Consider the following 16,052-nt stretch of genomic DNA (forward strand, 5'->3'; position numbering starts at 1 on the left):
AGAAAATCAAGAGATATATAATATACCAATATGTTAACTGAGGATCAGGACATAATTATGGGGTCATTTAGCTATTCCTTCCCCCCCCCGTATTTTTCATCTCTATTTTCTGTACTTTCTTCAACAAATCTTCATTCCTGTATAAGATGAAAATGCCTCCACACCTAGCCTTTCTGTAGGTGACAGTATGTGACTATGTTCAAAAAACTACATTCAACCTTGGTGATCTCCACTAGCTGGAGAACGGTGACAGGTGGAGAGAAATACATAAGGGAGCTCTGCAGAGAGGACAATAGCATGTCAGGCCTCAGAATTAAAATTTAAAAAATAACAGAAAATTATTCAGAGAAGTGACTAATTTTCTAAAGTGAATAATTTTCTGTGGTTTCATAAGGAAAGTGTCTATAAATCAATCTTCACTTTTATTCATAGGCCATTTGATTTTTGAGAATTCAGGATAGGATTTCATTCCTTTGTGTTTGGTTGGTGGGTACATTCATGTGTTGAATTCCAAGTTTAAAGAGCTAGAATTCATTTCCCAATATTGCTTTCAGAATAAACCTCATAGGTTATTATTTTAAAAATGACATTCCAGGGACTGGAATGATGGCTTAGCGGTTAAGCGCTTGCCTGTGAAGCCTAAGGACCCCAGTTCGAGGCTCGGTTCCCCAGGTCCCACGTTAGCCAGATGCACGCATCTGGAGTTCGTTTGCAGTGGCTGGAAGCCCTGGCGTGCCCATTCTCTCTCTCTCCCTCTATCTGTCTTTCTCTCTGTGTCTGTTGCTCTCAAATAAATAAATAAAAAAAAAATGAAAAAAAATAAAAATGACATTCCTCATCACTTTCTAGGGGATTCCAATAGTTAATAATATTTGCAAATATATTAAATTTCTATTAGAGAAGACAGGGACTACAGCCATCCCTCTCTATTCATGGAGGAGTTTAGGACCTTCCTATGGATGCTGAAATCCATGGATGCTAATGGACTTTAGATAAAATGGAATAACATTTCATACAAACCCCACACATCCTTCAGTGCACTTTAAGTAATCTGTACATTAGCTGCAGTATCTCCCACAATGTAAATGCTATAGGAATCACTGCTGTGCTATATTGTGTAGGAAACATTGACAAGAACAGAAAAGTCTGGACATAATACATACAAATGCAATCTTTTACCCTCAACTTCATCTTTAGTTGGTTGAAACTGTAAATGAGGAATCTACCAATATAGAAGACTAATATTACTTAGAAAAAATGCTTTTATTTGCCAAAAGACCAACATTAGTTATACTTTATGGACATGTGTTGTAAAAAAACATAATAAAAGCTGAGAAGTCATATGATGATAGACTTTTTCACATATGAGTGATATTTTCTATGACATTCTTATAATAATCAATCAAATGTAAACATAAATTCTTAGTTTTGTTGCTAAGAGGACATCCTAGTTCTGTGCAGGGGAGACTACATGAGGGAGAAGACTTACCCATGATAAGAGATACCACAGATTGGGAGTGTTTCAACATTTCATTTTGTTTATGGAATATTATCAAAAACTAGAATACAAAGGACTTGGAGCTACAAGGAAAACTCAGCATGGCCAGTGATGGATGACTCATTGAAGAGATCAGTCTAGGACTATGCGACTATGCATGCCCTCCTGAGGAAGTTTCTCTCCTAAGACAGACTGCTGAACAAACACGAAGTACTGAATAAACATGAAGGTGCTGATACGGGTGACCTTCCACGCCGTGTTCAGGGTTAAGGTCAAGTGTCTGGATCATGGGTCTAAGGTCTTGGCTTGGGTAGCCCTGCCCAGCTGCAGTGAGCATGTAGCCAGGCGGAGCAGTTACCACCCTGACTCATTTATCCACAGCATTTGCCAGGTCAGTCAGCTAGGGCTGGGCTTACTGTGTGTGGAGAACATTTCCTATGTGTGTGTGTTCAAATGTGCTATGATATGTACTGAATTGTGTCTTGTACCCTCCTCTCCCAATCAATAAATTGAGGTCCTAAGGCTCTGTTAAGTAGATTTGGAGATAGGTCCTTTCAGAGCCAATTAGGACTAAATAAAGTCATCAGTTCAGAACTCCAATCCAACAGACTTGAGATAATTATAAAACAAGAAAGAACCAGAAAAGACCTCATGAGGACTTTGAGAAGGTGTCCCTACAAGGGACAAACAACCTTGGCAGGAACTTGATCTGGTCTTTCAGACTCCATAACTGGGAAATTGAGATTTTATTGTGTAAGCCACCCATGGCAGCCCTAAGATTCATACAGGGAAGAGGATCTACTTTTTTTCTCTGTGGGTTCTCTGCTGAAGAACTGGGTGTCATAGTGCAGTAAGCACAGCAGGTGGCACTGCTGTCCTGTGAGTTTGTGCAGCCAGCAAGCTTGCCAGGCTTAGACCAGAAAAGGGTCAAACATGGGGACTTCAATGATGAGGGTTTTTTCACTGGAAGGAAAAGTTGCATTACAGTCTCTGTGTGATCTGAAGGCTTCTTCAGTTCCTTTAAAATTCATATGTTGTGGGCTGGAGCAGTTAAATTGTTTGCCTGCAAAGCCGAAGTATCCCTGTTCGATTCTCTAGGACACATGTAAGCCAGATGCACAAGGGGCCACATATATCTGGAGTTCATTTTCAGTGGCTGGAGGGCCTGGTGTGCCCATCTCTCCCTCCTCTCTCTGCTTCTTTCTCTCTCTCAAATAAATAAAGAAATAAATATTCCTTAAAATTCATATGTTGAAATCCAGCCCCAGTGTGGCAGAGATTTAGCAGATGAGTAGGTGATGAGGACTGAGATTACTGTCCTCTGGAAAGAGGCCTGGAAAGATGCCTATTTGTTTCCAAGAGAGGCTAGAATAAGAAGACATGAGTAATTAACTAGGAAATGGGGCCTCACTATACCCCAGATCCTCAACCATTTTGATCTTAGACTTCTGGTCCCCATAACTGTAGGTCATAAATTTCTGATTTTATATGCTCCTCTGTTTTATATGCTGCCCTATTTTGTACTGTGCAGCCTCTATGCTCTGATATAGGATCTGTATATATGGTGACATGGTCCCTTGGAAGTTTCTGCCTCTTCCCACTGAATTCTGAACGTGTTCACTGCCATGAGGCCTGGGGACAAGAACTGACCTTCTGAATAGCTCCAAGACTGCTGTATTTACCCAGTTATTTTCTGGGCCTTATCTCTTTAGTCAATTCTCACCACAAGTTACAGAACCAAGACTGTCTTCTTACAAATTCAAATAGCTAATTGGGCAAGCAAATAGCTAGCACCTACTCTTGCCACTATATTTCTATTAAAATGCTTTATTGCAAATTTGTAGCAGGAATAATAGACAGAGACATCACATCAATGTTTGCATATATATTAAACTTCTCTCATTCTTTAAGCTGATAGCACTTTTAAAAAATATTCACAAGGGTTTAAAGATTTAGATAATTTTCTCTGTAATTACCAGAAATTAGAAATTTCAACCCTTTTAAAATGCAAGAGCATTGAAATTCAGACTTCTAGACAGTGTCTTTAAGTACCCAGATAAGGGCCCAATAAAATGATAATATATGGAAAACATCAAGCCAAGCTATTCCACTCAACAAACACTCCTAATTGTCTCTGTGAATAACTATAAATAAATAAACCTAATTTAAAGTCACTGAACACAGAACCAGCCAGGATAGACATCTCCTTATGATATTCACTAGACCCATGATCTTCTAAGTTTAGTGTTGTCAACTTAGATATAAAAATAAATATTTTACTAAGTAGTAATAATACTACCATTAGAAAACATGTTCATAAGATGTCTTCTAATGTTTTGGAATAATAAAAGCAGATAAGGGGTCAGTAAAATACACAAAAAGACATATACATTGCTTTTGGAAGACTTTTGGGAAAAGTTTATTAGCTTAGCAAGCCATAAATACAATCTTTTCAAAGCTATTGCTGGCTTCTGTTGTCTTTGGATTCAAATAGTGTTGGCCAAAATTTGAAGTTCAGAATTTTAAAGACATAATCTGTGGAATTTGTGCCAGGTCACAATGCTTTAAAGCTAGACATTAACAGCAAAAGACATATCAGAAATTCTACCAGCTCCTGAAGACTTAGCGATACACTTTTATTTACTTATTTTGGTTTTCCAAGGTAGGATCTGGCCCTAGCCCAGCTTGCTCTAGTATTCACTGTGTAGTCTTAGGCTGGCCTTGAACTCACAGCAATCCTCCTATTTCTGCCTCACAAATACAGGGATTAAAGAAGTGTGCCAGCATACTTGGCTTAACAACACACTTTTAAACAATGAGTGGATTGTGGTAGAAATCAAAAAAGAAATTGTAATTTGAATGATAATGAATACAAAATTTACCAATACTTATTGGACACAGAGAAGGCAGTCCTAAGGGGAAAATTCATTGTGAAAAATGTCTTCATTGCAAAGACAGAGAGATCTCAAGTTAATAACCTTTAGGTTATTCACCTAATGGTATTTGGGCATACAAGAAGAATCCATCCCTAAGAGCTCCAGATGGAGAAAAAAAAAAATCAAGATCAGAGCAGTAATTAATGAAAAGGAAACTAAGAAAACAATTAAGAAAATTGATGAAACAAAGAGCTGGTTCTTTGAAAAATATAAGCAATATTGAAAAACTCTTAGCAAATTTGATCGTATGTAAAAAGAAGCTTCAAATTAACAAAATCATAAATAGAAAAGGAGAGGTGACAATAGATATCAATGAAATTGGAATAAGCATCAGAACATACTTCCAAAATCTCTACTCCACAAAATTAGATAATATGAAAGAAATAGATGAATTCCTAGACTCATACCACCTATCACAACCAAAGTCAGAGTAATCTCCTAAACAGTCCTGTCACATCCATAGATTGAAAAGATAATCAAAAGGCTCCCTCAAAAGACAAGTCCAGTACTGCATAGTTTCTCAGTCAAATTCTATGAAGTTTTCACTGAAGAACCTAAACCAATGTTTATCAAACTCTTTCACATAATTGGAGAGCACAGAATCCTCACCAACTCCTTTTATGTAGCTAGTAATCACCATAGTACCAAAACCAGACATAAATACAGCAAGAAAAGAAAACTAGATGCAAAGATTCTGAGCAAAATGTTTGCAAACCAAATTCAACAATACAACAAAAGTATTGTCTACCCTGATCTAGGATTCATCCTGGAGATGTAGAGATTGTTCAACATATGGAAATTGGTCAACATAATATACTACATACATAAACTTAATTACAAGAACCACATGATCATGTCAATTGATGCAGAGAAGGCCTTTGACAAGATACCGAATCACTTCATGATCAAAACATTGGAGAGAATAGGCATGGATGTTTTATATCTCAACACAATAAAGGCTATATATAAAGTACCTAAAGCTCAAATAATACTTAATGGAGAAAGACTAAAGGAGTGTCCATTGAGATTGGGAACAAGATAGAGGTACCCATTCTCACCATTGCTTTTCAACATAGTACTAGAAGTCTTAGCCCAAGCAATAAGACAAGAGAAAAAAAATAAAGGGATACAAATTGGAAAAGAAGGAGTCAAATTAGCCCTATTTACACATGACATGACCCTATACATAAGAGACACAAAGTTACCACCTCAATAATTCTAAAGGTGATCAATTCTTTCAGCAAAGTGGCAGGATATGAAATCAGCACACATAAATCAGTAGCCTTTCTATATGCAAAGGACAAATATACAGAGAAAGAAATCAGTGAGGATGTCCCATTTTCAATAGCTAGACACACAAAAAAGTCAACTACCTAGGAATAACACCAACCAAGTATGTGAAACACTGAAAACATAAAAACTTTCAAGAAATAAATTGAAGAGGACATGAGAAGATACCAAGGCCTCTCCAATGTTCTGCCAAAAGCAACATACAGATTTAATGAAATACCAATAAAAATTCAAGCAGAATTCTTCACCACAATATAAAAAATGATCTGAAAATTCACATGGACTGGCAGCAGACTTTGGATATCTAAACATATCCTCAGCAAAAGAAACACCAATCTAAAGCTAAACTATCAAACCATAGTAACAAAAACAGCATGGTACTGACATAAAAACAGACATAGAGACCAATGGAATAAAATTGAAGACCCAGCCCTTAGGTCAAGTAACTACAGCTACAAAAGTGTTTATAGCTGCTCAATTCATGATAGCTAAGAACTGGAATCAATGTAGGTGCCCATCATTGGACGAATGGATAATGAAGTTGTAGTTGTAGTACATTTACACAATGAAATTCTACTCAGCAGTAAGAAAAAAATAAAAACAATACAATGAGGTCTGGAGATATTGCTTAGTGGTTAATGCACTTGCCTGCAAAGCCAAAGGACCCAGTTTGATTTCCCAGGACCCATACATACTAGATGTACAAGGTGGTGCAAACATCTGGAGTTTGTTTGCAGTGGCTAGAGGCCCTGGCACACCCATTCACTCCACACCTCAAAATAAACAAATATTTATTTTTAAAAATGCAGTGAAATTTGCAGGAAAATGGGTGGACTTAATATAGAACATGTTCAGCAAACACACACGCTCATAGAAAAACAAATGCTGCATGTACTCACTCATCTGCAGTTTTTAATATGGACCAGCTTGAGTTTCTGGCATAACTGATAGGCAACTTGAGACCCAGACATTAGGAATGGAAAGGTTTGGGGGCACAGGAAGGGGAAGCTTGAAGGAATTAAACAAAACTAAACTAAAAATGAACTGGTACCATAGAAACCTTTCTTCTTGAAGGTAGACTAAAAGATTTAAACCACAACATAAGTATAGGGGGAGTGTCTCAAAAGAAGGCTCTTGGAGAGGGAAGAATAAAGCCTAACCTTAAAAATTTTTGGCTTTGACCTGTAACTCCCAGTACCAGAGAGTGGTGCTACCCACACTGACATGCTGATCAGATAGATATGCGAGGTTCCTCAAATCACGACAGGCTTCTGTCAAAACATTTGATAACTGGCTTGAGGTAGAAGATAAAGCACTATTGCGGTAGACCCTTATGCTACAGACACAGAATTAGAGACACCCTTCTGGAATCTGGAAGAGAGACAGTCCCCAGATAACCCATCTAATTCTGGAAAGAGGTACTTGAGTTACTGGGGGAAAGTGGCCAACGATGGTGTGAACAAGCAGAGGTCCAAGTTACTCAGCAGTGACCAGCCTGACAAGAAGTATACGCCAGTGCAATAGTGGCACACAGCCTTGGTAACCAATGGCTTTCTGGTTGAATAAGAGATGTGCTCAGCGGAATGGACCCTATGTCTGGAAGTAGGAACTAGGTTAGAACTCTATGGAGACAAAGATTATGTCTCCAATGACAAGCTCCCACTAGTCTTTAGCGAAAGCTAAATTAATAACACTTAACCAATTTAATCTATTCTGATTTCATTCTTCGTTGGAGAATCTATTTTTCTTTTTCAGAAGGTAGCAAGATCCGATGAGATAAACCACTCCTCATATTTCAAGGTCCAAGTGGAACCACAGAGGAACTGAGGAGTTGAGAAAGAGTACTGCTTCCATGGTAATTCTGACAATCAGCACCAGGGTGGAGAGAGACACTGAGGATACTCAACACATACCAAGGCAAAAATCCAGAGAGTCTTAAGTAGACTAGGGGCAAGGAATTCATGAGAGCCTTCTTATGTTGTGAAGAGGCGAGGAAAATGATGACACCTTGAGGTTCATGTGGAAGGCCCAGTGTCTAAATTCGGGATCAAATAGGTCTACTCAGTACTGAGGCTCTGACAAACTTCAGGCCATAATCTGTATCTCATTGTAGGAACACAGACTTCCCACAGACAAATTTCCAGAGCTAACTGAAGTTGATTCTTGGAACAAGTTTGAGCTGTTAGCAAATTATGGATTGCTGAGATTTGTATCCCTCAATGAATTGTATTAATTATCAATACCCAATAAATGGCTTACAAAGAAAAAAAAAGTCATGTTAAATGCATTTGAAAGTTCCTTCTGTCTCTACTATCCCTTCAATATTTCCTACTAAAATTTTTATAAAGAAAAATAGATTTTTAAAATACCTTCCAATAAAAAGGGAAAAGATTCTTTAAAAATGATTGCTTCTCCTTTTCTTCAATGTGCTGAATCTTTTATGAAAAATATTTTAGCCTGATTAATGCCAAAAGCTGATTTCCTGTTCTGATGGTGTGTTGTCTAAGGGGCACTAAGACTGGGGAGGAATTAGAACGGGAGAAGCTTTGTATTTCAGAGAAATAGAATGGAGCTTTAATACTTACAGCTGTCCTCCTCTTCAGTTATACATTTCACAACATAACAGGCATAGATGAACCCCGCCAGCTGAAACAAAACAAAGGTGCTTTAGACATCTTGTAAATGCAACAGAAGCCAAGTGGCTTCTCAAGGCCAAACTGTTTATGGTCAGATTCAGGGCTCCAAAATCGTTCATCCCATTGGATCTTGACCCCACTGTGGATTTTTGATTCCAGTGATATCAATCTCCCTCATGAATAAATATACTGCTTGTTTTTTCTCCACTGCTTATGCATATGATTTACTAATTTCAAGGTAATCTAAAACAAATTATTTTAGGTAAAATAAAAAGGAAATAACTGAAGCTGGGTGTGGTAGTAGCATGCCTTTAATCTCAGCACTTGGGAGGCAGTGGTGGTAGGAGAATCACCATGAGTTCAAAGCCACCCTGAGACTACATAGTAAATTCCAGGTCATCCTTGGCTAGAGTGAGACTCTACCATGAAACAAACAAACAAACAAAAACAACAATAATAATAACAAACAAAAGAAAGAAAGATATAAAAGAACTATGACCATTCATGAATGGATTTAACACTTGCATTTATGCCAAACTGCTTCTTCTTTTCTGTAGGTCAGGGTCTAGATTTCTAAATCTGAACTCCTCCTGACCACAAGAAAATTCTTTGGAGGATAAATGTCAAGAAGTTTATGTTGTATGTTAGAAATTCTTATTTGGATCTATAAAAGGGACTAGGGCATTGTGGGCATAATTAGAATGGCACGTAATAGAGAAGTAGATGAGCTAGGCAATAGATGAGGCATGTCTTCACAATGCACTGAACTTGGGATTGTACCCATCACATCACCTTTCTAAAACATACTATAGAAAGGTCACAGTGGTCACAAACATTCTTGTTCGCCAAAATTTGTGTCTGCAAATGATAAGCAAAGTCATTTGGCATCTATACCCGAGACTGAATGGTTATGTACCCGTAGTATAATGTTTAACCTAATTGTGTTCTCTAAAAGAAGGAAACAAATGAATACAATTTACTGATAATTTTTTTAGTCAAAGCAATCCAGCTTTGATGAATACTTTTATCACTTATGTTTTGTTATTATACAGGACAATGGTTTTCATTTTGAGATTTTCCTACATATTTATCATTGCCTTTTCTTTTTTGACCCCTACCACTGCTGCCTATTTCCCACTGATCCCTCACTTGCTGCTTCTTAAATAGTTCCCCTTATGCTTCCTTGTCACATATATGTGTGTATACAATATATATAAAGCCACACAATCATACAATGTCATGTATAGATTCTGCAGAGAAGAAAATTTGATAGTTTTTCTTTCCCACTCTCTCCCTTGCTCCAATCTACCCTGTTCCAGTCCCCTCATAGTCCTACTTATGCTTTCATGACATGTGCACATATATGGAAATTATATATGTTTAAATCTAGATTTTTCCATGTGAGAGATAATGTGCACTATGTCTTTCTGAATGGCCTTTTAAATTTAACATAATGTCTCCATTTCTCTGCATTTTCCCACAAATAACATTCATTTTTCTTTACGTATGAATAAAATTGCATTGTATATATGTATCACATTTTCTTAATTCAGTCATCTGATGATGAACATCTAGGCTAGTTATTGTATCTTGGCTTTAAATAAATAAAAGGCATGTCCTCAGAGCAGTGCTGATTATCCATGGTGACATTCCAGCCAGGCATTGGCCTGGCTATGTCTAGTCCCCCAGGATTATATCTAGTGTGAGGAATGGGACATTAGGAAAGACTACAGTCTTCAGTCAGGGAGCCAAAGTATAGAGAAGAAAGGTATATTAATGAAGGTGTTTCTAATTAACAAACAGTGCTCTCCTATGAGATATGGGTAGACATTTTTAAGACATAGGACAGCATAGAGATTTGTTAATAGAAGTTAATAAGTTATAAGTTAATAGAACTAGTTGGAGACTAAGAGACATCCAATTATATGGTAGGTTGAAAATGTTGAATTTGGGGATAAAGAGAAGGCTCTGTGGTTAAAGGCACTTGCTTTCAAAGCCTGCCAGCCTGGGTTCAATTTCCGCACACCCATGTAAATCCAGATGAAAAGTCGCAGAAGCATCTATGATTCCAATCATATTGTTGGAAGTAGAACTGTAAGAACCCAAATTTCTATGCTGGCAGGCCAGCTAGTCTGATGTTGCCTTGCCCTCTGATGGTTCTTTTGCAGAGGTCGTAGATACTGCCTCAAAGAAGGTGGAGCACTGATACATTGAAGTTGTTCTTTGACCACCACATGCATGCTGTGGCACACACGCATGCACACACACACATTAATAAAATTAAAAATATTTAATTTGAACTTGAAAGAGAAAGCATGTTCTGTAAGAACCTAGCTGTCTCCCAAAGAGGACTGGCAAGGAGTAAAACTAGTCATGCTGACAGAGCAAAAGAATAAGTGGTGTGGTAACACAAGGCAGGGAGAGTCTTGGGGGAGAGCTGTACAACATATTCTTCAAAGAGTATTCATTTTGGATCTTGGATGACAGAGGATGTACACTTGCTATCCTAACACTCCTATGTATACTGTCCGAACCAACACATATTCTAGAAAACTAAATAAGAATGCTACTTAGGCTATACTGACAGTCTTGCTTTTAAAAATAATTTAGAAAAGTCATCAAATCAGCATATTTTCCTTTGAATTATTTATTGCTGTTGGCAACAAAATAATGATAGCAAGGACTATTCCCTTATATAATAGAGTCATTAGGATCATTGGATTTTTATGGGAAGGGCACTTATGTTCAGAATATTGAGTCTAGTTAAACCTAGAGTCTGCTGTTTGGCTTTAGCAAAGATTTTTATTTGACTAATCAAAATCATATGATGATTTGGGTATATATCTCTAAAACAACATATCATATGCACACTTATTGTGGCATTATACACAGCAGGTGAATAAAAGAACATCCTAGATGTCTGTCCACAGATGAATGGATAAAGAAAATGATACCTTTGCACAATGGAATTTTCCTCAGATATAAAGAGCAGCAAAATCATATCATTTATGTAAAAATGGATAGAATTGTCAAACTATGTTAAGCAAAATAAGATAGACTCAAAAAGACATTTTATGGTGTATTCATTAATATGTGGGACCTAGATTTAAAATTATATGTGTGTGTGTGTGTGCATAAAACTAGAAAGGGGATTATAGTATGGGTGGCAGAAGTCTTTATAAGGTAGAAAAGTGAGCATAATAGAGTCCATGTGATATGAAAATAGAAATGGTTCTATCTGGAGATAAAGGGAACCTGCAGAGGGGGCAGAAGCAAGGGGCCTGGAGGATGGAAATGGGAGCCAGGGACAATTTAGGACAATGTAAAATGACCCATGAAAATGCCACAGTGAAATCCACTCCTTTAAATGCTAACTTAGAACTTTAATAATAAAAAGAATAGAATCATAGAGTGATTTGAATATTTTCATGGAAGCCACCATGGGGTGTGCTCATCTCTAATCCCCCAGGAGCCATGGAAATGCTCCATTCACTACATGGATTGGGCCAATCAGTACTTTATCACTGACATTTGGATATTAGCTCTAGCTACTTAATGACCTGTGAGTTTGCTTCAATCCCTTGGGTGCTGCCATTGACTCCTCTTTTCCATCCACATTAAATCCCTGCTATATGTGGTTAAATTGTACTGGTATATCAAGAGTTTAACTCTTCTGATCAGCTTTAAGTACTTGTTGAATTATTTGTAAAGCATTTTTTTTCCCCTAATCATACACTTTCCTTTGGATTCTTACTCATCACTTCATTACTTTGAAATGAAAATATAGGTAACATGTATTGATAAATTTTGAGATCCAGGATGAGTCAGTTTAAGCTCCTCATTAAAGTGCTTCTAGATTCGAGATTATTAAGTGTACTTTCCCTGAGTGCAGCGGAAGACCTGCGTACTGCTTACCAGTGATCTTATAATTGCATTCAGTTGCATCCTCTAAGTACCAGGGGAGCAGCTTTGATAAAAAGGTAAATATTGCTGCATTTCAGTCTAAAAGCCTACTGATTAAGAGAATTTTAGGTTTTAAATTGGTCACCTCTAAATAGAAATGGTAAATTGTATCCCCAAATTCATCAAGATTCATTAACTCTGCTATCATCTAATTTTCCTACACCTAATATGTTTCTTTCTAATTTAATTTTAACTTCCTAATAACAATTTATCAAAATTACCTGATAAAAAGGATTTCAAATCATTTCAAACAATCTCAAATGCTTCTAATAAAGTGCAACTTTGCTAATTGCTACCTGGACTATCATGAGAACTCATTCTTGGTACCACTGACATGTGGGGCTGGGTAGTTCTTTGTGGTGGAGGTCGTTATTGTTTTAAGCATCCTAAATTCCAGATAGTCAACCACTGAGACAATGAAAAATATTTCCAGACATTGTCATGTGTTCCTTGAAGGGCAAAGTTGACCCTGATCAGAGCCACTAGTTTATTTTACTTTTTAAAAATATTTTATTTATATTTATTTATTTGAGGGGGGGGGAGAAGAGAGAGACAGAAATAAGCAGTAGACAGAATGGGTGTGCCAGGGCTTCTAGCCACTGCAAACAAACTCCAGACGTGTACGCCCCCTTGTGCATCTGGCTAACATGGGTCCTGGGAAATCAAGCCTCGAACCAGGGTCCTTAGGCTTCACAGGCAAGCACTTAACCACTAAACCATCTCTCCAGCCCCAGTGCCACTATTTTAAACAGAGAGGATTTGCCATCTTGGAGAAGGGACAGACATCCTTGTTATTTGAAGTCAGTTTTGGTAAGTTGTCAGGAGGAAAGGAGAAAATTGTATAAATGACATGCAATAAAATGGACACATTCATGTTTGATACAAGACCATGATGCCCTTGGAAGACCATGTATAATTTTTGAAAATAAACTTTATTTGTTCATTTGAAAGCTGAGGGGGGCAGGGGCAGAGAATGGGCACTCCATAACCTCCAGCTTCTCCAAAAGAAATCAAAATGCATGTGCCAACTTGTGCATCTGGCTTAAATGGGTACTATAGAATTGAACCTGTGCCTTTTGGCTTTGCCAGCAAGAGCCTTAACCTCTGAGCCATATCTCTAACCACATGTACCAGTTTTTAATAGAGGTCAAATAATATGAGGCCTGCATTCCCACACGAAAGCTCCAAGCAGGAAAGCCATGCACTGTGTTCAGATGACAGTCAGTCATTTTGTCTGGTGAAAGTTTGGGACGTCATACTAGAGCAGATGTAGGCAGATTAGGACCAGAGTCATCAGGCACTGGTGTGTAGCCAATGGCTGTTTAGCTGTACAACATGTTTAAAGAGCACCCCTGAAAAACATACAACTTTCAGAGAACTCGACTCCTCCCTGAAGGGATACCTCACTGCTCTTTAGCTGCATTTTCTGCCATCTCTTGCAAGTTGCTCACAATCAGCAGGATTCCTCCTCCTCTCCTCTTTCCTCAACTTTTTACCTCTATCTGCCAGCAGAGACTGCTAATCCTGTATACCTCTGCCTTCCTCATTCCAGCCTTGTACCTGGAGTAATCTTTACTCACTCTTTATTTAAAAAATAGTTTGATTTATTTGTTTGGGGGAGAGAATAAATGGACAAGCCAGGACCGTCTTTTGTTGTTACAAACCAATTCCAGATACATGTGCCTCTGTGTGCATCTAGCTTTATGTGGGAACTTGGGAACTGAACCTGGGTCAACAGACTTTGCAAGAAAGCACTTTTAACCACAGAGAAATCTCCTCAGCCCACTAATTCATTCTTTAAGACTGACTAAGTATGTTCTATCCCCAGGAGCTGGTAGTCCATTCCCAGGAGTTGATATAGGTTGTTATATTTGAAATTAATCCCAGAGATACAGAAAGGCTTTGAGAGGGAATAGGAAGGCTATAGGAAAGGTGGGGAGGAAGTCTTCAAGAAGGGCTCAGTAAAGAGCTGGACAGCATGGAGAATGCTCAGGGAGAAGGAAGTGGGCTCAGAGGTGTTTAGGCTATTTGAAGAGATGTAATGGGGCCCAATGTAGAGAATAACAGCTTATATTATTAATGGATGTCTGATTCTCTGCAATTAAAATGAAATTATTTTTATGATTTTTTTCTTTCTCTAAATATGGCTAGAATATAAAGGAATGTTCATGTGGCATTATACCACACAAATACACAATTATCCATATGAAAAAAACCCAAAACATTCAGGTTGCCTACTAGTTGGCAGTTATAGTAGAGCTGAATCTAAATCTTTTCATTCTTATTCACCTTTTCACTTTCATATATCTAATATGATTTGTTCACTTTGAATTCATCTGGTAGCAAATTATATATCATCTTGATCTCATTACTGAAAGAAAGGAAATGATATTTTTCTCTCTATAACTAAATAAGATTAAAATTACTTTTTTCATCCACAAACAAAATTATGATTGTATGTCTCAGAAATTCACTTAGAAGTTAATAGATAAAAGGAAACTGAAACCTTTTGGCAAGTGTTTAGAGAGATTCAATTGTAATAATGTAAACTGTAATCACCTTAGTGTTTAAAATGTTGTATTTTGATCTGTTTCCAGGAAGAAGGAATAGTGAGAGAGACTTTACTTATATCTTCTACTAAGTATAAGTCAAACCCATGGGCCTTATAGATGTACTGAACACAATAAAATTTTGAAAGAGGAAAAGGAGGCTGGTCTGCCAAGGCACTTGTGAGTCAAGGAACAGAATAGGATGAACTCCTCTCCCTTACTTCTTCTTTTCTTTTTCCCTTCCCCTTCCCTTCCCCTTCCCTTTCCCTTCCCTTCCCCTTCCCTTTCCCTTCCCTTCCCCTTCCCTTTCCCTTCCCTACCCCTTCCCTTCCCTTCCCTTCTCTTCCCTTCTCTTCTTTTCTCTTTCCTTCCCTTCCCTTCTCTTCCCTTCTCTTCTTTTCTCTTTCCTTCCCTTCCCTTCTTTTCCCCTTCCTTAGACTTGCAGTTAGATGCTCACAATTCAGAAATACACACAAGCATATTTTTTAAAGTATTTACAAAAGCCTGCTCTCTCTAGCCAAAGGACTAGGAATGGAGCAGCCTGGCAAGGCAAAGACTTTTAACAAACTATTCCCCTTCTTCAACCCATGCCAGAGGATAAACAAACAAAACAGCCATAACCTTACTTTCCAAGTACAATAGTGTGGCAACCACATTTTTGTCCCTAGCCAGGCTATGGGGTCTAGGAAGCTAGGGAGAAATCTTACACCTTTATGACTGATGGGAAGTAGGAAGACCTCTTTAGGTGCCTACACCACGACCTGTGAAGACTTGTTGGGAATCTAGACTTCTTACCTCACTTTGTAATAATATGATATCCCTCTCTTTCCTGATGCAATGGTGTCAGAGGAAGCCGGGTAGAGAGTCAGGACTTTTTATCAGTGCCCAACAATACTGAAGCCAACCATTCCTTGCGGAGGCAGGGAAAGCCACCTGGGGGCAGCAATGATGCTCTCTTGACTCATGAAGTTCTCTGCCTCTCAGCTGGAGTGACAGGTTCTTCCCTGCGTGCCAGCCCCATTTCACCTAAATGATCCCTTCCCCAGCAAAGCCCTAGAGGAGGGATCATAAAAATCAACTTATTTAAGCCAAGAATACAGATGACCTCAATCTCAATAAAATGCAATATAATGACTGAAGTTAGAATTAATCTCAACAGATGTAGAAATAACTTTTGACA

The 16,052-nt window shown here is 38.0% G+C and overlaps 1 protein-coding gene across 7 annotated transcripts in view; it reads right to left on the minus strand.

Annotated features, from left to right (window-relative positions):
* The window catches only part of Nkain2 (sodium/potassium transporting ATPase interacting 2), a 1,180,756-nt gene that overhangs the window by 34,563 nt on the left and 1,130,141 nt on the right, over nt 1-16,052 (minus strand). For all 7 annotated transcript variants that reach the window (XM_045158893.1, XM_045158892.1, XM_045158887.1 and 4 more), the window contains one exon: nt 8,310-8,370. In XM_045158893.1, coding sequence (XP_045014828.1) covers nt 8,310-8,370 — 61 coding nt within the window. The remainder of the gene's footprint in view (nt 1-8,309; nt 8,371-16,052) is intronic.

The sequence above is a fragment of the Jaculus jaculus genome, chromosome 9, assembly GCF_020740685.1.
Source record: "Jaculus jaculus isolate mJacJac1 chromosome 9, mJacJac1.mat.Y.cur, whole genome shotgun sequence".
Classification (NCBI taxonomy): domain Eukaryota; kingdom Metazoa; phylum Chordata; class Mammalia; order Rodentia; family Dipodidae; genus Jaculus; species Jaculus jaculus.